This window comes from Corvus kubaryi, unplaced genomic scaffold (assembly GCF_017639235.1).
Source record: "Corvus kubaryi isolate FWS band 111438036 unplaced genomic scaffold, C.kubaryi_AGA036_p1.0 37300, whole genome shotgun sequence".
NCBI classification, from domain to species: domain Eukaryota; kingdom Metazoa; phylum Chordata; class Aves; order Passeriformes; family Corvidae; genus Corvus; species Corvus kubaryi.
Genome location: NW_024581093.1, coordinates 13384868 through 13408041, shown reverse-complemented (window position 1 = coordinate 13408041; position 23174 = coordinate 13384868). Strand labels below are relative to the sequence as shown.

At 40.4% G+C, this 23174-nt stretch overlaps 1 protein-coding gene across 3 annotated transcripts; it reads left to right on the top strand.

The window, feature by feature from the left end:
- The first annotated feature begins 348 nt into the window (after nt 1–348).
- Nucleotides 349–22659, top strand: LOC121664334 (uncharacterized protein F13E9.13, mitochondrial-like). Of its 3 annotated transcripts, none has more exons than XM_042027585.1 (6): nt 1594–1680; nt 2528–2761; nt 8488–8654; nt 13340–13490; nt 15311–15438; nt 20543–22659. In XM_042027585.1, the coding sequence occupies exons 3-6, from the start codon at nt 8546–8548 to the stop codon at nt 20731–20733; spliced, it is 579 nt and encodes a 192-aa protein (XP_041883519.1). In that variant the 5' UTR covers nt 1594–1680; nt 2528–2761; nt 8488–8545; the 3' UTR covers nt 20734–22659. The 3 variants fall into 3 exon arrangements, with proteins under 3 accessions (XP_041883517.1, XP_041883519.1, XP_041883518.1); XM_042027584.1 differs by lacking the exon at nt 2528–2761 and adding an exon at nt 3042–3255 and having other exon boundaries at nt 1595–1680; XM_042027583.1 differs by lacking the exons at nt 1594–1680; nt 2528–2761 and adding an exon at nt 349–436.
- Nucleotides 22660–23174: the final 515 nt, after the last annotated feature.

The following is a 23174-nucleotide window of genomic DNA, read 5'->3' as shown; positions in this document are numbered from 1 at the left end:
GGGGCGGGGCCTGCGGGATTCCGCGGGAGCGGGGCCTGCGGGGCGGGGCCTGCGGGGCGGGGCCTGCGGGATTCCGCGGGAGCGGGGCCTGCGGGGCGGGGCCCTCGGGGCGGGGCCCGGACGCGGGAGCGGCGGGAGCGGCGGGAGCGGCTGTCGCACGTGGGACTGCGCCGGGGTGAGCCCAGCCGAGCCGAGCCCGAACCGAACCGCGCGGAGCTGAGGGTCTGGGTCTCCTGTCCTGGACTCGGTCCCAGCTCTGGTCCCCGGCGCGGTTCCAGTCCCGGTCCACGGCAGGAGGCGGGGCCGCCGCCATGGCCTGCCCGGCCCTGCTCTGCTCACGCCTTCCTTCCCTCCCCGCAGGCCATGCAGCGGCCCGGGCTGTTCGGGCGGCTGAAAGCGGCGGTCGTCGGGATGGTTCATGTGGGAGCGCTGCCAGGTAAGCGGCGGGCAGGCGGCACGGCCGGCGGGACCCGCAGCCGGAGCTGGACCAGAACCAGGACCCGGACCAGGTCTGGGTCGCCGACATCACCCCTTGGCCCGGCTGCGGCCCCCCTGGAAATCTGTCCCTCCACCGCAACGACGGGCCCCTCATGAAGCGCCATAAGTTTGGGCGCTCCCCGTTTTAGAGATAAAAAAGGCGGGAAGCAGATCCACATAGGGACCTGGGCTGAGAAAACAAGGGTTTGGGGTTGGTGAGCTCGGTATTTCAAGAAACAAGGGTTAGGGAATTGCACAAATGAGCGTTGTGAGAGGATGGAGGTTGGAGAGAGCTCCCTCGTGCCCCTAGAGGCGCTGGGAAGCTCGGACAACAGGCAGGATCTGTTCCAGCCTGGCCTCCTCATCTGCCTTTCCAGGGGCTCAAGGTGAGCAGAGCTGATTACGGCAGCCCACCTTACCCCTGACAGGCTGATGCTCAGGGTGCCCCACGTTTTCCCAGAAGCAGCCCCCAGGCAATATGGCCAGCTCTCCCTGTGCTGTGAAATCAGGCCAGCTAACAAAGCTGACAGGGCTCAGCACAGTCCCCATTTCAGACTCCCACTGCCTGACCTTATGAGCTGACGCATCAGAAAAGACTTTGTTCTTAAAGGAAATTCACTGAACTCCAGCAAAATCCATATGTGTGTCTTTCTGGCATGAAGATCAGTTACAATCAACCTTGCAGATGAAGAATAGCTTTAACTGGTTTAAAACTCCCTGTTGTTTAGCATAGGTATTCTATGCTGACCTAGGGGTTGGTCTTGCCCATATGTTGTATTGTCTGGAGCATCACTAATGCAGGATAAATTATAAGTACATGAATAGCAAGCTAAGAGCAGACCTAGTGCAGCAGGGGATTATAGCAGCCATTCCTCAAGTTTGTGAATTAGATTTAGGAGCTGAATGGTTACAGCAGCTCTGCCAAGTTCCTTAGCCTGCCAAGCTAAGGAAAGAGATGTCACTAAGGCATGTCACAAGGAGATAGAACAGCCTTTGAGCAAGTTTGCCCTATATGTCCCTGTTTCAGTATGCCAGTCCCCATGGATGTCCTGCCCAAAGCTGTTACTGTCCATGGGTTTGGTTTGTGCATGCCCTGGGGTAAGCAGCATTATTCTTGCAGGGACACCAAGAAGTTCTCTTCCATTGTCCCAGATCATTGATCAAGCTTGTCAAGAGGCAGAAACTTACAAGGATGCTGGAGTTGTAAGTTTTGGTTTCCTTCTTCCCATGATGGCCACTACACAAAGCCACTTCTGCATAGCCAGAATTTTAAACTGAGTCTATAATTCTTCAAAAGCGTCTTAAACTGCACCGTTTAGGGAGATGCTTAAATCCATGTCTTTTATTTCAACATAGGAGCTAGGCCTTCTAGATTACAAAAAAACCCTCTAAGATAAGTATCACCTGCACCCAAAACAATTGAAAAAACTTAGATTAAAATCATACAATTCAAGTTGTTTGAGTTGGATTAATCAAGTCAATTTAAGGAGTTAAAAAAAAAAAAAACAAACCGTGGCCTGAAACATGGGCTGTTGCTGGCATTCAAGGTCTCTGGCTGTAGAGTGCTTCATCAATCCAGTCTGACAAGCAACTGTATTTTTAGCTCTGTACAAGACTCTGGTTTCCTGAGGTCATGGAGGAGTGCCATGTGCACAGCTGATACACTGCATGCATACGTCAGGAACCTGGAGGGTGCAGGATCACCCCACAGCTGTGTTTGTAACAAAACAGCACAGGTAATTCAGGATCTAAAAAAAAAAAAAAAGGCTTAGGTCCTTTTCTGCCCTCGCTAAGCCTCTCTCCAGGTTCCTGGCAGCAAACATGCCTGCTTTGCACGTCCAGAAGAGCAGGCCCAAAAGGCCAGTCTCAGCCAGGGGCAAGAAGAGACTGCTGACAGAATTGCTGTTGGACCTGAAGTGGTGTAGTAATCTTCATAGGTCAGTAGATTTTAACAGGGTGTATGTCCTTTTGAAAGGTCAGATATGTTTTAAACATTTCATTACACCTTGTCTTGGAGTGTTGATGTGCTTTTTCTTTGACCTGCCCACAGCATTAAGAACATTTTTTGGTGGTGTACTAATGTCCAAGATTTGAAAATGTCTTCAGTGAACAAGCAGTCACTGCTCTGAGCTGCTGTTTTCAGAAAAAACTTTATTAACAAGCCAGTTGCAACATTTTAAATCTATAAATTAAATGATACTTTACAGACAGAACAAAATTGAATACAAGAGCTTCATTTAAAGAATAGAAGACCAAAGTCAAAATGCAAGACAAGTCATACAAGGTAGGTTATGGGCAGAGTACTGGTAAGGCTAAATTAGGAACGAATGCTGAGAATAGAATCACTGAAAGGATAAACAGTACTGGGGTAAAATGATGTTAGCCTGATGGGCTTCACTGCCTGTGAACCAGATGAACACGTGTGAGTTGTCCTCCCAGTTAGAATAGTCTCTAAGTGCAAGTTGAACAGAATGAGGAAGTTTTTTTTCCTTTTCATGCCTGTTGAAAGCAGGTGTGCAATAGCTCTGCATTTTGTACTGTGCCTTTATATTTTGTTATTACAGAATCACCATGAGGTATAATGTGATTCCATCAACATGAGAAGAGTGGCAAATACTATTCTCTGTCTTCCTGTGCCAGAGGAAGTGCTTGCACAAGTAATCTATAACTCATAAAGTCATTGCTCCACATTCCAGTGCTTGTTTGCCCCTTTCCTTACCTAATGATTACACACTGAAACCTTCAGCAGCAGGGGGAAGACACCAAATATTCCCAAAGGTGAGGGAAGGTACAGAAGCAGTTGCTTTCGCTGCTGGCATGCACGAGACTAGAGCAGCTTTGAGACAAGCCTTAAAATCAGTACTTACTTAAAACACAAAGTTTTAATTTGGCTTTTATACTTCGTCTTTTCAGCAGTTGTACTAAATCCTGCAGTTCCAAGTCTAACTGGTTTACCTTTTCTGCAATTGCATTGCAGTCTCTGAACTTGAATATATCTTTAAACCTACCTGTCAGGTAGACAGATGAGGTGAATGCAGTAATATCTCTACACATCTGGACAAATTCAGGGCTTATGTTTATAATTAGTCAATTTTCCTGTAGAAGTCACAAGAACATCAATATGCTTCCACTCCAGTCCTCATTCTAAAGGACTGTACAGAACAGTGTTAGGGCAATATAGCAAACAAATCCTTTATTAAGGCCATAAGTCTCAGAGATAATCAGGAGAGCCTCCATAAATAACGATAGGGTTGCCTAACACTTTCTGCAATTCAATTCTTTAGTTTTTTGTGGTATTTTAAGAGAAATGCAAGTTTTCATGATAGATGCTTCAGGAGCTTCCCAGCTTTTACACAGAGATCACCACTCTGCCAAACTATCCAGCTTCTGGAATGGGAATATATTTGGGTTTCTTGCTCAGTATTCCAAAGGAACTGTTAAGCTGCCCATTTTTCTTGTGGAAGAAGAGCTAGAAAAAGGGGTTTTTTCCCATGGATGTTTGTGCTGACAGTGTTCCCAAATGCTGCCTCCAGTAGCCCTTGAGAAGATGCATAACCATTTGCTGCTATTTAGATGTTTATATATTGTTTCAAATTGCTTGAATTGGTGTTAACATTTAAAAATACAGTATATGGTCTTGCTCACTCCATCTGTGTTGCACTTGGAAGTAAATCCTGGTATATTCAGAGTAAGGTGACTTGTCTGGCACATTCTCAGCTTCACATAATAAATAGGAAAGATTTGTGATATTAGAGAACAGTAATGAAAACAAGTGAGTGCTTAGTTAGGAAGCCATCTGTGCTCAAAATGTATATGATTTGTGCTTGTGTGTTGCTAAACAATGAAATTCCCCAGACAAGATTTTATAAACAGCAGGGTATGAGGCATTATAATCCCTCCAATTTGTACCTGCTTTTCTTTAAGAAAGAGGCAAAATATATATATTCAGGTTAACTTTTATTCATTCCATTCAGCCTGGATGCCATTTGTTTTGTAGCTAGAAACTAGAGCACGAGTTCCTACTTGACTGTTAGTTACTGTTCCTAACTGTAGCTGCTGGAGTAGCTGACATTAAAAACAGTTGCTAGTGTATGTTTGACATCGATGTTTTTAAAGAATAAATGAGTGTTAAGCCTATTGCTCTTATAACTACAGTGATAACTGGAATTCACAGCACTTAGAATTTAATAACAGTGGAGACAGAATAAAGTAGTTATTTCTGCATAGAAACAGGTAGGTAGCTTTCACTTGGATTATAGAAGTTAACATTTCAAATCTCAGCTGTGTGACAGGAAAATAAAATAGCAGACAGACCTGCCCACAGCTACCTCCTATAGCATGAGCAGGAGAACATGAGATAGCAGCTTACTTCTATTAAGGTAGTGATCTCCTGCTCTGGAGGTGAGTTTTTAAAGAAATTGCTAAGAGCTGTGCTTACAAGCAGCAATTAAATGCTCTGCAAAGGCACCTGATTTCCTTTATAAAGGGCACATGAGTGGGGTGGGGGTAAATGCTGTAATTGGCTTGGTGCACACCTGAGCACCCTATATAATAATAGGGATGGGGCAAGTCTTTCTTCTTTTTTGGAGGAAGGAGTAGAGTTGATAAGCTTGCAGAGGTTCGTATTGGGGTGCATGTTTAGAGATAAAGCTTTTCTCTGGGGAGAAACACTGGGGTTAAAATTGCCCTGGGAAAAGTTATGTTAGGTATATGCTGAGTTAAAACTTGTGTAACTGTTACATCAGTTGTGGTTTATAGTGTTATTGCTATTTTTGAGGCTTCTCTGCTGTGATGTGTGTGCGGCTGAAGTGTTTTAAGAGGTTATTTCTGTAAGTGGAATACATCTAAGGAAATAATTTTTCTGTATAGTTAGAGAGCTATTTAAATGACCTATTTTTCAGTAGCTAACTGTGATACAAAGGGCACTTCACATGTGTAGCTCTTCAGAAGTCATTCAAAGTAAGAAGGAAATATATTGTTTGAAAATTACATATAATAAGACTTACATATAAGCAACACTTAAATTATCTTAATATTCAATGGAAAAGGAACACAGAAGGTACTTGCAAGAGTTTTATCTCATACTGTCTACATAAATTCTGCTTTGGAGGATATAATGCAGAAGCTGCTTCCATAGACTTCTAAACTATAAGCTTAGGCTACAAGAACTTTAATTTAGCATAACTGTTTTCTTTCCCCTATTTTAATTAGTTGTCTGCTAGTACTGAAGTTTGTTTCATATACATATCAATTCAGTAAACATACAAATCTGTGGTGTTATATTTTCATATAAAATATGAAAGAAAGCTTTGCCTTAATGCATCTGTAATTCAGCTTTCTGTATTGCAGAACATATGTTGTTCTTTTTCTAATTAAACAAAGCATAATATGCAAAAGAACAGTCGGATGGTACCAAAAGAACAACACATTATTAAAGTTCTACTAAAAATATTCACTGTAACCGTGGACCTTGAGGCCATAAGAAGAAGCAGTATGCTGGAAAGTGAATATAGTAAATTTAAAGTAGGAGAGAGAACTGTTGCAATCCTCCCATATGCCTGCATTTTGAACTGGAATTCAATCAGACACTTTTTATGCGTAGTATTATGGCTAGGGGTTTTTATAATTTATTAAATGAATTAATTCATTAATGTATCTAATGGAATGATTTGCTTTATGCAAATCCTGAACTGTTGAAGTAGTAGCAAGTTGAGAAAAGCTCAGTTTCACTGTGGAATTCTGCTAGCCCATTCTGTTGCTTTTTTTTTGGCTACTAGCATGGCTCTTTAGGAGCTGAGCATCTGAAGCCCCATTCCCAGTTGCCTTTCTTCCTGTTGAGGTTGATTTTTGACTGCCTGGAAGCATGGGAATTCAGATCCTGGTTCCTGGCTTTTATGATAAGTTTGGAGCTTCCCTGATACCAAGATTTTGGTGAGGTCTGCCAAGTAGTGTATTTCTGAGCCAAGGGCTTCCAGGCTTTTTGGCCTCAAGGAATTACCTGGTTTTGATGGTTCATTGCATTTTTTTTTAATTTGCTTTGTTAAAGTATAGTTCTATATTAGTCCTCTTGCCACATGCAGCTACTGACCAACTTTGCATTCGTGCTTAGACTGACCTAATATGTTTATGTGTGTAGAGAGCAAGAGGCTACAGAGTTTCTCTTTCTGTTGGTACCACAGAGGATTCAGTAGCTGTGCCTCAGATACAAGACCATTTGGTCAGTTCAGGTTTGTTGGGCCAGTCCTGACCTCATGCTGGAAAAAATGACTAAAAATTAGTGATTGGTTTTTTTTCCCCTGCCCATTTCCGAAAATGCTGTGGGTTTTCTTAGGACAGGTTGCCATCTTTGTCGTATGACTACCTCCCATCACAGGTACAGAAGTGTGGGTGTTAATCTTGAATTGGACACAGAAACAAAGTCAAGCGCAGATGTTTTGGTTGGTTGTCATACCTGGTTTTCCTTTGCCTAATTCAGGTTTTCCTGGACTGGAATTATGCAATTAAATATGTTGTTGAATGGCACCACACAGTGCAGAGGTCCGATGTGGAGTGTCATCATATCAGGTCACCTTTTCCATTAACAGGTTGTGTCCCTTTGCTTTTTAGGTAGCATGTGTTTTGTGTATTTAAGTACTCAGCTGTAAGTAATTTGAGAAAGGCAGCTGTGCCCTGGTGCACTGAATGTTTGCAGGTTGTGTGCTTGGACTGACCACGTTGCTCCACTGGATTATTTCCTTCTCACTTTACCCCACCCTCTGTGTTGGGTGCTCATTTATGATGCCTGTGCCTTAGCCTGTAATTCAGCCATTAAATGCTGACTGCGTTTTGTATCCTGTCTTATCTTTTGCTGCCAGAAGGGCTTCCACACTACAGCAAAGATTAGAGAAGAGTTACATATAAAAGATTTTTTAAAAGGAAATCCCCTTCCTGATTCTCTATGTTATTGATAACCAATCTGCTTTGTTGAATCTCTAGTTGTACTTTTTCCCAAAAAATGTTCCTGCTATTCTTGTTCAGTTACAGTATCTGTGAAAGGTAAAGCTCTCATTTTAAAGGATTAAGATGTGTGATAAAACACAGAGAGAGAAGAATTTATTTGCTATATATACAATTAGTTTGTCTATTAAACTTTTTGCATTTTAAGAATTAAGCTGGTGAGAAATATCTGGTTTCTTTTCATCTTCTTGCTGCAAATGCAAAATATCAGGCATGGAATATGTTTCAAGGCTCTACTTTTACTCTTGTTATTAATCCATGACAAAATTATATATGATCTGCAGTTTTTGAAAACTTTTTGGTATCTCCTCTACAATTATTGGAAAAGTACATGGTGTCAGGTAATGTACAAATTGTATCAGCAGAGTATTTTATCATCACTCCATTGTGATGATAATCTCCATCCATGTCCATGTGGATGGAGAGGTGTAATAGATAATAAATGGCAATATCTTCCTTCCAGTGATTCTGCATATGGAATGGGAAAAATATCAATAGTTAATATTATGGCATTTGGCACAATAATAGTCAAACAAAAAATTCCTTTATTTATCCAAAATAACACTTATTTTCTGACATTAATTGAATTGAAAATTGCCCTGATTATCTCAGAGCCCTCTGTTATCCGAACATACTCAATATCCTGTATTCCCCTTGGATAACTGAAGTTTGACTTTACGCTATTTTTAATGAGGTATAAGATTTAACTCATTTGCCTATAGTTCACATTTTAGGATGGATCAAAGGAACCCAAATTGATGAATGTATAATTAAAATCACATTTATTTCTCTTCACGATTTCCCTGCAAATACCATGCTGTTGATGAAAGCACTTTTATAAGTGCTTGTGTGCATCAAATGCATCAACACAATTTGCTGTAGATAATCCTTCCTTTGAAGGAAAACCTTTACACTTGTGTGTCTTAATGCATAACAGCATAATGTTAAACTAGCCATGTTTTTAAGCTCCCTCTTTCCCAGTGCAATGATATTTTTTTATCCTTCTTTCCCCAGGATGGGTTGATAGTGGAGAACATGCACGGTGTGCCCAGGCCCGGAGGTGACCGCAGCCATGGCAGTGCTCGGTGCTGCCATCAGACAGAGCTGTCCCCGTGTCCCGCTGGGTGTCCAGGTGCTGTGTGCTGCCAACCAGCAGGCAATAGCCATTGCTCTGGCTGCAGGTAATGGGAAGGGCTCCTCACTTATTCCTGCTGTTGCTGTGGCCTTTCTGCAGACTGTTCCTTGTGCTGACATAGCATGAAAAGCTGACTGTACCCTGAAAAAGCAGCAGTTAGATTTTGAGAAAGATGCCTGCTTAATTAGAATAGATGGTACTTGTGCACTGCTTCAGTTGGAGGCTGCCAAAAGTCCCAAGGCTGCTGCCAGAGCTTTCTAGGTGAAACCTGTCTAAATATAATGATTAGTTTAAATCTGCTCATGTCTAAAAGCCACCTTTGGTGTAACTCTTATTTACTTCAGTTATATTATATGTGAGGATCAACATAACCCTGGTGGTTAAGCATCCTGTTTCAGCATCTAATTATACGTTGTTGCTGCTGCTGTTATCCATTAAAACTAAGTTTTCATTGTCTTTTTTAATGAATGAGTAGAATGAAGCTTTTTATATAATGACAAAAACTGAGTGTACAGATAGCCAAAGTACTTAAAATTAAATTGCATTTGAGGGAATTAAATATAAATTAATCTATCTTTATTGCATGAATCCTAGACTTGCTAAGCTTCCTGCTCCTACTGTTTGCTGAAGCAATTTTAGTTTTCCATATGTAACCCTTCACGATGTAAAGATGAAAGCTGGCTTCATATGGAAAGCCTGTACTTCCTAAATTGATAAATTGAGGGTTAATGCATTTTTTTGCCCAAATTGACTGTCATCATGGTAAGTGGCAAGGCTGCACATTTTTGCATGTACAAATTTTATAGAATCAGGCAGGAGATGCTGGTGTTAACTGGAAGCCATACTTCAGGTAAAATCCTGTAGGCTAACAGATCTGCAGTGGCAATTTTAATTATGCTGAATATGTTGTAAAAGCTTTAAATTCTTGTTAATAGATGTGTTTTCAACTGAGATTTGTTTTGTGGGCTTTAAAATCAGATGTTGCCATTTTCAAAGTATCTAGCCACTTGACAAATTGAGACAGCTTAATTTTTATTGCTGCATCGGAACCTATACGAAAACCTCAAATAAAAATGGTAACAGAATCCAGTTTTAGTTTTTAGAGGTTGCTGCATGTGGGACACTTGAAGTACATAGGTATTTGGGAAAATAGCACATACCCTATTTTTAAAAGCAATCCTTTCAGGAGCAAAAATCATCACTAAATAAGGGATATAGACTGTGAACAACATATTTCTCTTCTTTGCAATTATTAATGAAGGGGAGAATTCCTGGAGGGCTTGGGTTTTGCTCAGCTCTACTCTTGTTCTGCACTATTTCCTCTGTAACTGGAGAACACCAACCAGGAAGGGCCTGAGTTTAATGCATTTCATTGCTCTTCTCTAAAAATGATTCTCTCAAGTTCACTGAACAGGAAAGCAAAAAGAAAATCACTTTAAGCAAAACCATAATAAAGTGGATACTACTTTGTAGGTAGCAAATCTTTGAATAGTTTTTCTGTAGCAACTTAGTAGTGACTTTAATGTCAATACAATTGTAACAGGCGGCTATTAATAAAGCAAGTCCTGTAAGCTTTCACTACAAAAATAACTTGATGAAAGTGCTTTAGCTAAAACCCATATGTAGCATCTTCTGCCTACTGTACAATCATTTCATTTTCCCTGTGGAAATCCCTGTCTTTGGTAAGAATAACTGTTCTGAAGAGAACCACACAGGAAATTTATAGCTGGTCTCCAGGAGAAGGTAATGATTTTATTTTGTAAAGGGTGGGGGGAAATCAACAGGTCTGCATTGTGACTAGGAGCTCAACTAGCTTGAGCAAGGACTGTAGGGTCCTGTGCCTGGGTGAGCCTGGGTCACTCATCATGAATCAGGGCTCGATTTTTAAGTTTATCTTCTCTCATCTCATAAGTTTAGAAAAAAATGATTCAGTTGGAAGGGACTTTAAAGAGTCATCTTGTCCAACTGCCATCTCTACTTGAAGCTGCCCTTTTTCCTTTAGGAATCAAGTAACTGAAATTCCAGTTCTGAATTAGTCTTCATCAGTGATGATGATACAGTTGATAGCTGATAAATGAGGCTTCATATCAGGAGATGTCCCAGATCTCTCCATGTCTTTTGTAAATACAGCTTTGCTGTGTGAGCCCATTCCTTTCTCTCCCCCCCCAGCAGAGTGGGAATTCACTTGCTGTCATCCGTGACACTGTTTAGGGTAAGACAGAATTAGGCAGAGTTGTATGCTGTGGGTTTTGCTGTCCTTTTTAACTGCCACCCTATTTATGCAGTGTTGAGGGGAGGCAGCTCAGCTGAGAACTGCAGCAGGGTGCCCATGCCTTGGGAGCATCCCACAGGTGCTGTGAAACAAGGCAGGGAGTGCTGTGGATGCTGCTGGGAGCACTGCTCCTGGGCCTGCAGTCTGTGCTGAGCATGGGAGGAGCTGCTGCAAGACAGTGTCCCGAGAAGTAAAGTATCTTTGTAGCACAGACACACTATGCCTCGAGTGTCAACAGCAGACAAAGTCAATGCTCCTCTAAAAGTTCTGTTTATTACTTTTCATTGGAAATTCCCTGCTCTTGTTTTTCAGCGAGACTACAAAATGTGTTGTTCCCATATAAGTCAGAAATGGGACTGCCTATTAACTATTCAACAGCTATTACTTTTCAACTTCCCAAATGTGAAAGCAAGCAGTAGTATCATTCTCACAATTTTATGAGCATAAAAATGAATTCATTAGCAGAATCTGATTATGGCTTCATAAAACAGAAGGGTAATGATATGGTGCCTGCACCTATTACACTTGGTTAAAAATTGTATTTTCATGGCCTCCAAAAACCCAGATAGAGAGTGCAGCCTTGTTAAGCTAAGTACAATCCAGTGTTTAGCAGGAAGTCTTATATTACTGAACTAAGGAAACACAAACCAAACATCAACAAACAATGTGCAAGCAGTGACTTCAATAAATGAAATTACTCAATGAATAGGCTCTGTCCCAAGTTAAACCTTGCTGTGAAATTGTAACATGTCTCTAGGCTTATCCATAGTCTTATGATTAGAGAAATAATTATTCCTATTTAACTGTGAATTGTACTGCAAGCTTGGGTGATATAAATAGAAGTTATAGCTTTTGTTCCTTGATGTAGAAATGTCAGCCTAGCTATTTGCAGTGTGTTTATCACCCAGTGTCTACAAGCACCTGTATTGGTACTCATGGCACACTCTTGTCTTTGGATCCTGAGAATACTCCATGCTTTGCACCCACTAATCTCAAGGCACAGGACAGCTTGCATTTGATTTGGCATCCATCTGTGATGTTTCTTGTTAGCTGGAGTCTGTGTTGCTAAGCAATACAGGCTCTTCTCTCTCAGGCATAAGCTTCTGTTTCTGCTACTTCAGGGCTTTTGGAATGAAACTGAAATTTTAAAACAGGCACCTTGTCATTTGGTAAATAAATTTTCAAGATCATTTGTGTTTATAGTTGGAACGTGCTAAGGTGATGCCTCTGTTGCCTAATCAGTTCTCTGGTGGGTGGGATTGCAGTCTTGATGACTGTTTCCACATATATTGCTTTCCTTTGTATGATGTCAGCTCTAATTAAATGTGCATCTGACTCCAAAGCTGGAGCAGTAGCAGAGCTTCAGAAGGGCTTGGAAGATATCTCCAAAGCAAACTGGAAGAACAGCAAAAATGCACAAGATTGTGCAGAGCTTTTACACAGATGTGTAAAAGAGGAAGGTTTTAAGTGGCAGGTTCAAGGCTATGAAAGACAGGAAAGAAGTGGGGAGTGAAATAAGGGAGTCAAATGTCAATCTTGTGCCCCACAGCTGTGGGCCTATTGCACTGTGGTCCAAGGCTTCAGTCTTACAACAGGTATTTCAAGGCTGTGGAGGGGGTCCCTGAATGTCAATGAATGGCCCATGTGAAGTATTACAATTCATAATCTTCCTTTTCAGTATCCATCCCACAAAACCTTCCTAGTGTGAAAACTTAATGAACATGGTGGAACCCGTGCTACTAAGGCATGGCAGAATTGATGGTTGGAGTAGAATGGAAAATGCTTGACTCTTCCTAAGCCTTTGGCACAGCTCTAGAAGCAATTTGTTGATGTGGTGCTGTGTAGGAAACACACACAGGAGTCATGCAGGTTGCATATGACATGTTTCAGGCTGTGTTTTCTTGCCTAATTTCCTAAAGAAAGATGACAGTGCTGTACCTGTGTCCGTAGCCTTGATGCTTTTGACCTGATGGCAAACTTGCGGCATATTTAACTGGGAAATAGATGTCAGAGAAGCAGTAATACAGCAAAAGAGTTTCTGGAAAGAGGGAAGAGATGTGAATTAATGACCCTTTTTAGAGAGAACACATTGTTAGGATAAAGGAGCTGTGTTTTGACCCACCTGTTCCTCTGGCACATCATGGCAGGAGGCAGGGCAGGGTGTGCAGCTGCCTGTTCTGAGCCACACAGGAACAAACCCAGGGGCTGGGGGAAAGCTGGTGGGGTCAGTGGGAGAGATGGGAGCTGAAAGCAGTGAGATGGAAAGAAGTCAGAGGGAATAGGGGCAAAAATAAAGAATGTAAAACTTAAATATGTGGAAAAGTGAGGTTGGCTAGTCCTAGAGCACATGAAACAATTTGTGTTGGGATCAAATGGGAAGGTGGATTTTCATTTGGTTTTAGTGTTTTTCTTCTCCATTTCTCAGTTTTAGCTAAAATGTTGCTTTTTACTGTTTTCAGGTCTTGATTTTATCCGGGCTGAAGGGTTTGTGTTTTCTCATGTGGCTGATGAAGGGATTATAAATGCCTGTGCAGGTGACCTGCTGCGATACAGAAAACACATTGGAGCAGAGAACATTCAGATTTTTGCTGATATTAAAAAGAAGCATAGGTAAATACAAGCAAAATTTTGTGTAAATATGAATGCAATCATGATCTTGTCTTTTTCTCCATTTTCTGATCTTTTTTTTTAATGCCAATTTTCTTTCAGGACAGTTAATCGTATAGGAAGAAGTTTATTATTTAAGCATGGACTTGCAGTGCTAAAAGGGGATACATTTAAAAATAAATTTGCAGCTGTAAGTTGCAGGTTGCTGCATCTGTGAAGTTTGTAGTTGTTTAATCTTCAGGTTTTAAAAATGCCAGCTATAAAATCCTTGCATCTGGTATTGAGACTTTGTATATGTGTATATGTCTATTATGTTTAAAGAAGTTTTGTTTCTGAAAGTTAGGCATCCAGGGTTATTTTTTAGCTATGTAGGCAGTTGCCATATAAAAGCATCCAAGTGATAATATTTTGGCATTTTAAAAAGCTATTCTCTTTCTTCTCCTTCCTGCCAATAGTACTGATTCCTGCTACTTAAATCAGTGCTGTCTGTGTAAGGGTTATGTTCTGTGATTATCAAACAGAAGGAACTTATGACAGATAAATCCAGTTTCTTTTCTGCTGATACTTTGTCTTACCTGTCACATGGTACTTTGAGCTATTTACATGGCGTTCTTTGGGGTTTTTTTTTTCCCAGAAAAACTGCTCAAGTCCTATGTATTATACATGCTAAATAACCTAATTAAAATGTTTGTGTGTAGTATGTGAGCAATCATGAGTATAATCAAGTTTGGAAAATCTTAAATATGTAATAAGCAGGTAATAAATTTCAAAAGAGGAAGGAAACAATGTAGTGTGGTGGTCAAATGAACCTTTTCAGGTCCTTTCAGAACCATTTCTTTCTGATGATTTTTTAATGTATATATATAAAGATATACATGTAAGTAAAAATACATTGCATTAGATTTTCTGTAAAAGAAGTTGCATCACGTCATTCTTTTTCTTAGTCTTGACAATTGATGAATTGATATTTGGATTATACTTCCCATTTTTCAAAGTGTTTGCCTTTTAAGAAAGGAAAAGAGGTTTTTATTTCAGGCAGAAGCATAAGCTCAGAAGGAAATGCTGGAGGACTTGTTGGTTGAGCTTTTTAATGTAGAAAAATGCAGCTGCCACTGAGAGCTGCTATGCTCCTGTTCTTTAAATGAGGAGAAACTGTTCTTGTGCCATCACCACTCAGCAGTGCAACATGTTGGCCATACTGTTGTTTTCTGTTTAAATACAGAAACAACAGTGTTGGATGTTCAACCAGCAATGGCTGGAATTCTTTCCAAGCTTGGGACCACATAAATTAATAGCTGCTGTTGCTATAGATTTCAGACAGAGTGTGTCACCCATACATCAAAGCCTGCTGTTGAACAGCTGGGATGCAGGTGTAATTGATGTTTGTAATTGCTGTGTAAGATGATTCCTGGGGTTACATCATAGGTATTAACTATACTTCCTGTTAGTTGGACTTGTGGAGGTTGTTGATTCTGTCCTAAGCAACGATCTGATTTATGAATGAGGGCACATCCACAACTCCCACTTGAAGTCAGAGAGCTCTGTGTGCTCAACACTTCTGAAATACAGGTGCTCGACATGTAAGCAGCTGTCTCCATTGACACTTGGTGGTTCGCTCGTAGCGCTCACTCTCTGGAGACACAGGACCCGGAGCAGTAATCGATCAGTTCTGGCTTTAACTCTCGCTGGGGTTGTGATGTTACCTGCCAATGTAGGCAGGACACGGTAAAGCAGCCCCTGGGGGTTCTGCCAGCAGGAGGGCGGGGAGGCGAGGTGTGGTCCCGCCGTGTGTGACGGGCTGTGTTCCTGCTGTGTTCCTGCAGTGCTCACGCCCTGACGGCCGATGTCAGCGTGGCCCAGACTGCGGCTGCTGCCCAGCTCTTCCTGGCCAACGGCGTGGTGCTGACCGGCACGGCCACCGGACACCCTGCGGACCCGCAGCAGCTGCGAGGTGAGGGCTGGGGTACCGGCCTGGGCAGCAGGGAGCAGGGGGAAAAGGATGAAAGACGAGAAACTCTCACTATGGGGTTTGATTTGATCAGAGCTAATATATTTGAGGTGTTACTCAGATGGACTGTGATATTTCTATACAACAGTTTGGCAGGACAAAAATTACAATTATTCCAAGCTTTCATAACACTGAATGATGCTGAGGCTTAAAGAAAATACTGTTTCATCTCTAAAAAGCCCTAATATAAGAAAAAACTACAGCACTAGAAAACTAACTATACTAAAACTAACCATATTAAACTAACAGACTAACCATAAATCTTTCCATTGAAGAGTTCAGTGTTTTTATCTTTCCCAATGAAAATGGAATTCCTGCAAGAAGAGGGGCATTTTGACAAGGCAACATTCCAAACATTAATACCAGGGAAAGTACTGCTTGGAAGATTTTCAGCAAGAATACAAGTTCATTGCTAGACAGGAAGATATTAATATCGAAATAATTTTTAAATAGTGTGGACTTTCTACCAAGAGAAACTCATTTGACCTGTGAGTTCTGACCTTTGCAAAAGTGCTATGATTCTTGGTATTTTTATACTGGCATAAGTTTGGGCTGTGTTCATGAAACTGTATTGCTCCCATGTTAGAATTAAAGTTCTATCATGGGGACATTTAATTTTCATCACTAATTTTAATTTAGATCAATGGCTTGAATTTGAATGTCTCACTACATAAAACAGAATGTGTATTTTTTTTAGGTTTTACTTTACGTAACACGCTGTAACTTGGCATATTTTGAAGTTCCAGTGCACTGTATTGTATTCCACTTAAGTTAGCAGATAAGCATGAAAAACATACTTTTCTTGCCAGAGATAACCTGGACCTCAAACATCTTTTGAAACAACATGAAATCATTCAGTGTTTTCAGGGTTTTAATGTATATCACACATGCTTAAGAGCATTTAAAATGAATGTTGAACTTGTCAAAGTGGTTCTTATTTCATACGTATTAAACTTTTTTGCTAAAAAACAGATTATAAGTTGCTATGCCTCAGTCACCAATGTTAAAAAGAAAACGATGGCTTGGTGTGAACACTGAGCCTCTTATGGTACAGTAAATTAGAAATGATACGTGGAACAAGTGATACTGGAAGCTAAGCCTGCTTTAGAGACTTCAAAATTTTGTTAATCTGGAGATCCATCCCTGTTTGTACTTAATATCTCTACTGTTATTAATGCAGATTAAATAATTTTTAAAGAATTTGATATGTCTTTGGGCAAAATCCTAGGTTAAATTCTGCTTTCATGTATGCACATGCAACCTCCATTGATTTCCTGCATCAAGGGCAAAACCTGACCTGTAGGCCCAGAGGTTTTTTTTGTCGCAGGACCCCAACCAGACAGAACCAGAGCTTCTGCTTTTCTTTCATGTGAACAAACATGTCAGTCTCTGTCTCTTTCTGGGTCCAAAGAACAAAATGAATCCGAGTTGGCAGCTGTAATGAAGTACACATTAATTCTGCATTTGCATTTGTGTTATGAAAGCAAGAGTGTGCAGATCATGGGTTTATTGTACTTAGATCACAGCATTTTGGATGTTAGCAGGCCCTCTCATGAGAAAGATGTCTTAAAACAGTTACGAGAACAACTTAAAAATCAATATTCCATAGTATAAGGAAATGACAAATTAGGCATATCTATGTCAGAAGAGTCTTAAAAGGGATCAGATCTACAGCCTACAAAGTTGGTGTTGATGTGAGTGAGATTTTGCATTTCAGGAATTTATGCAGCCCTGGCAGTGCCGTATTACGGTGATACAATTGGGCACCTTTCATCACACTGCAAAGCAGCTTTTGAAAGCAGAGCCGAGAGACAGATGAGATTTTTGTCATGTCTCTTTTTCAGCTTTGTTGTGCAGTAATACAGAAGTGGTTTTGCCTTTGTGTCTTTGTGCAGAATTGATTGATTTGTGATGGGCTGTGGGAAGTGTTTCCCTGTCAAGCCAGAGATCTGTGTTCAGTCAGGTTTCATTTGCAGTTTGTGTTGCTGCCTTCTCTAGGCTGGCAGGCTCTGCTCCAGGGCTGCCTGGGCACTCCAGGGCACCAGAGGTCGATGGAGTATGAGGTCTGAAAAATCAGGCTTCGTGTTGTTAAGGAGCAAGAATTATAGCTGAGGGTTTTGAATTGCAGTTCATTAATAAACCATCTTTTCATTTAAGAGGTTATAGAAGTTCCAGTTTGCTGCCTTGTGGAATGTTCTTTGGTGGGATGTGTGAACCCATCAGGTTTTTTCTTTGGCTGTAACTGCTGAAATACCTGCTTTGCATTCAGTTTGTATTTTGAGTGACCAAAGCTTTGCATAATGACCTCTCAGTTATGTCTTTGAACAAAACAAAGTGTCTCAGCTGAGTAACCAGTGGAAAACAGGTACATAATGAAATCCAACAGCTGGCTGTGACTGTCACCTCCTTAATTACTGTTCATAAAAGGGGCTTCAAGACTGACTCACTCTCTCATCTTTTGATGGTCAAAATAGAGGCTCCTGCCTTTGCAGTACCCTCAGAGATAGAAAAAGTACTGATCACTCACATCTCCTGTTTAAGCCCTAAATTTAATGACAGAGAAAAAGTCCCTTGAATTAAAACCTAAAATGTGTTAGAGTGGAGCATTACCATAAACATAGTGTTGTGTACGGTACAGTGATCACTGCAATGAAAAAGCTGCTAAAGAAGAGTAGTCGAGCAAGTTATTGGCACAGTGGTGCTTATTTTTACACTGCTCTTCACCACTGTTTTCAAGCTAGGAGCACTTGGCCTTTATTTCATGAAACTTGTGCATACCATAGTTCAAATGCTTTCATTGTGCTTTGCAACCAAGCACGATTTCACTGGGTTTTATTAAAGACCTGTGTGCAGCTGTGCTGCCACAAGAAAGAGCACAGTGCCCTCTAGTTACAGTCTACTGGAACAGAGAAATCTCTGTCAGCTTCAGAGTCTTGTTACTGTAACATCACAAAATTGCTTCCTTTCTCTCACTGTGTCAAAAAAAAAAAAGTCAGAAAAAGAACACCTGGGAAACTGAGAGATTTGAAGCAGAGGTCTGTGTTCAGAGACATTTTGACAGTGACTGAACATTGCCATACAAAAGCACATCTCACTGCTGTTGCTTTATTTTCTTTTACAGGTTAGAATTTGTATTAGCACAGCCAATAGACAAATCACCTTCTACTAATCAACTTCAGGCCTTGATGTGCTTGGAAAGGACTTAAAAGTAGCATCTGTAGCATACTTAATTAGGTAACACATCTCACTGCACACTGAGCACTCCCTTTGCCATTCTTCACATTGTCATTCTGAATAAATCTGCAGCCCAGGAGATGTGTGCACTCCTTGTGTCATGTGCGGATCGCAGCAGCACTTGATACCTTCCCACTTTGGAAGGCTTTGGGGTGTTTTGGAGTTTCAGATCAGTCTCAGGTTTCACTGGGTTTTTCCCTTTGCCCAGTAGGGATGAGCTGTTGTCTCAGACCCATATGAACATGCTCTGTTTAATTATTTGGCTCTTCGTTTTTCCTGCTGATGTGAAATAATTATGAAACAACTCCCTGCTAATGTGCTTTACGCACTTGTAAGAACAAATATTGACTTGGAGCTTGATTCCTCTGGGGATTCAGTCAAGTACTGTCACAAATCTGTGGTCAGATGCACCTTAATCATGTGTTGGTATTGATGTAAAACAGGTAAGATATTCCTAAGAGCATCTAGATATTATATACATAAAATTCTGGTATTTTAGAACAGGGTATCAGTAATAAGGCTATAAGTAACTAGAAATTAATTATTTTGTTGCTGTAAGCAGAATGACTAAGAATATCAAATATGCATAGAAATAACTAAAGTTTTAATCATATATGCATGATCCATCTGATTTGTTTGACATTTTCAGGAAGGGCTGTGTTGAATGGTTTTATTTTTGTGTTAAAATCTTTTTAAGAAGGAGTTATTGTTCCTAGATGGAAAAATGGTAAAGCATGTGACCTAAAAAGAGATTCAAGAGCATTTTAATTGATCCCGTTTCTTCAGTGAAGTAGGAAGGTGATAAATAATTAGTCTTCCCTGAAGCATAATTAATAAGTTAGGCTTCTGATGAAACTTCATTTAAACAGTTTTGAAACAGGCTTTTATTTGTTGCATGTGTGCTTTCCCTAGTTACCTCAAGCTATAACCACCTTACCATCAGCTTATCACTAATTAAGCCAATTTATATGTTTTTAAAGGTCAGAAGTAATGGCTCAATACATTCCTCTAAGGGATGAAGCATCCTGTCCTATGAGTCACTCTTTGGATGGTCAGTTTGACATAAAATGATGAGAAGGATGCTTTAATAATTCTTGGCTTTTTTTTTTTCCTCCCCCCAAAGCTAGTACTGACCCAAGTTCTGCAGAATATACTGTAATAACATTTCATTTATCTATGGGGAACCTTCCTATTCTCAAATAACTATCTCTTTTGGAGTTTATTCTAAAAAATGTGAATGCTGGTAACTGAACCATAGTTTCTGCACAGCTGGGTCTGTCAGAACGCATACATTTCACAGTGTTCCGCCTGACCCACGGGCTGAAGTCCACCCCTGCTCTGTTTGTGGTATTTTGAGCCTTGTTTTTGTCTGTTTCTCCTCTTGAAACCAGGTAAAAGGTCAGATCATTAAGTAACAGCGTATAAAGGAAAAATAAGTGGCTTTTTTGTTCCATTGTCATTTCTAGTACTGATAAAGACCACTTCTCTTTCTGGCTTTTGCTTTCTGGAAAACTAGCTGAGCTGTCAATGGTGTCTCTATGATTCCTTCTCTCTTTCATACAAGCAGGTATAGAAAGTATTCCAGACAACAGAATGCAAAAAGTGAGATTTTTTTTTTCTTCTTAATAGCTGTTTAGAGCTAAAGGTGTTTTTTTCTAGAGAACTTGTTTCATTCTGTAGTAGAAGTAATAAACACCATGATCACAAATTTCTCAATACCTTTCTTCTGTTGAAAAACCAGGCAAATTAGAGTCTTTATGGAGAGAGTTTCAAAGATGGGAATTAACCCTGATTTTGGCTTTCTTCTCTTCAGAGGTTAAGCATGCTGTGAAGATTCCTGTGCTGGTTGGGTCCGGAGTGACTCTGGAGAATGTGAAGAATTACTTGGACGCAGATGCTCTTATAATCGGTTCCTATTTCAAGAAAGAAGGATATTGGGCAAATGCTGTTGATCCTGACCGAGTAAAGAAATTCATGGAACACATAAGTAAACTGAGGGAATGAGTTTGTCAGCAAACACCGTTTGTGTGTGTGTGTTTGTAGAAACGCGGTGTGGTATGTTCTACGGAATTAAAGCACAAACGCGTGGCTGAATGGCAAATAACATTAAATAAAAATGCACATCATCTCCATACCTAGCTGGGAAGCAGGGTGACACTTTGCAATAACCTGGTGCTCTGATGTTTGCTTCTAGGCAGCACATTTCTATGGTACTCACAGCTACCATCAGTGCAAAGCCAGCTCTGAAATCTTGTGTGAGGTATTCTCTCCTATAAGTAAAGAGCTTATGGAGTTTAAGAATTTTTAGAAAATGTTCGTTACAGGTGAGCTGAGTTCTGCTTTACCTTTAAGTACAATAGGATGCCCTAAGTTTACAGCTAAAAGTGTTGTAAATTGGACAAGTTAATTAGCCTTTCAGTTTCCCCATCTGTAAAATGATGATAATAGCACCTACATCACACAGGGGCTGTAAGACATAATGATTGAAAGAATGTACAGCACTTTCATCTCTCCAAATGAAGGGCTCTTTTAAAGTTCAAGATCATTATTTTTTCATTAGAATTGTGCATTTATACAATTGCTACATTTTTGTAAAACCACACAAAAATTTAAGATAACTGGGGTATTGATTTACTTACAATACTTATTATAGAATAAATGTAAATATTTAGTTACATTTTAAGTAGATTTGGAATGTAGTCAAAATGCTTTTGCAAAAATTGGAAATTTTAATAAAGGATTATTATTTTTCAGCAAGCACCTGCAGCTTTGTACCTCTCCAGACTAGTATTAGTGATGTAGAAAACTTTCTTGGAATACACAAGATATAATTACAATAGAAACCTTTCTACCAAAGCCACAGGTAAACACAGATTTTTATTTTTCTTGTGTAGAGGAAAAATTAAATTACAGTCTCACTGTGTGTGTTGTAAGAGATTCTCCTTGAATTTGATTGTTTAGCTCTAAGGAATCACAAAAGAACCCAAGGAATACCTGTTATGTCATGGCTGCACAAAATGTGGGCATGTGTTTTCATTCCTTGCAACTGGGATGTCCTCTGGGAGCTCTCTCTTCCCTTGACATGTACACATCAGGCTTCTGCTGATGAAAGGTAAATTGTGGATATCAAAGCAAGCATACAAACGTGGGGTTTGTGGCAGCTGGCAGAGCACCCATTCTTTTCTGAGCAAAAGATCATCCCCCTTCCAAGGACAAAGAGATTTTCAAGATACTTAGTTTTGTTAATGTAATGGTGATTCCAGAATGTCACAGTATGAGATTGTCTTCTGAGGTTTCTTTTTTCTGGACTGGTCTGCTTCCCATGTGACTCTCGTCAAAAGCAATGAAATGTCTTTGGTGTGTTGACCTGCTGGAAAAGAGGTTCTTTAGACCCTGTGACAGCCATGGCTTTTCTCCCTTTTTCTCCTAAATACGCTGGCACAGCTTCAGTGCATAGAAATCCTTTCAGGTGCCTGGTTGTTGTGCCAGGCACTGCTTTGTCAAAGTCCACATTTTACACAGGTACTTTAAATCTGTGTGTGGTTGTGCTTCCCTCAGAACCAGCACCTGTGTCCCAACCCAGGACAGCAGGAGTGCCCCTGTGGCCTTACAGGTGTAAGCTGGATTCTGGCTGGAACCTAACCCATCTTGTACCAGCCACACTCGGGGTGGGGAGGGAAGAATTGAGGTCATCTTCATCAGTCTTTGCATCTGCAGCTCTCACTCCAGGCTGCTGGTAGAGGCAGTGCAGAATTATTTAAGGATCATGAAGATGCTTTTAGAATGTGTCTTCCACACAGCATTCTTGCCAGGTAAAGCAATGATCTGGTTTAGTCTTATAATTCTTAGCCTGAGTAGTGAATGTTATTTTATGTCCTCTGTATTGTGGAAAACACCATATTAAATTAAAAAAAGGTAAATTCACTTAGATACCAGTAATACCGGTGTGCTTAAATCAGTACATACGTTTGATCTTTGTGCATTTAGGAGGGTTTTGTGTCTGTTTCCATACAGCATTGCACAGAAGATTTAGTGAAGGTTGTCCCAACAGGTGTGCACTAATACAATTGTTACCAGCATTGGAAGTTATTTTCAGTAAACCTGTAAGCTTGAAAGGCTGACCTGCAGCAACGAGCAGTGGTGCTCTAGTGCCACAAGAGTAAAAATCTTAAATAGTCAGCTGAAAACTACAATGGATACACTGATAAGGGTTGTTCAGTGGTGATAGTTGTTTTCAGAGAAACTGATGCCTCTGGTCAAAAGTCGCATTCAACACTGTGAGTGTGAGAATTTTGAGTTGCCAGTGTGTTTCTTGAATTAGTTTCTACTTACATCCTAAAAACTCAGAAGTGCCTGAAACTTAAATGGGTTTTCATCTGAATAAAAGGAGGGGGTAAGTGGGAACTTCTTCAGTGCTGCATGCAAGCTCTAAAGGCAGTAATGTT

Coding starts and splice junctions, on each gene's coding strand:
- LOC121664334 (XM_042027583.1), top strand. CDS start 8,546: ATGGCAGTGCTCGGTGCTGCCATCAGACAGAGCTGTCCCCGTGTCCCG. Junction 8,655..13,339: donor AGCCATTGCTCTGGCTGCAG/GTAATGGGAAGG, acceptor TACTGTTTTCAG/GTCTTGATTTTATCCGGGCT. Junction 13,491..15,310: donor GATATTAAAAAGAAGCATAG/GTAAATACAAGC, acceptor GTGTTCCTGCAG/TGCTCACGCCCTGACGGCCG.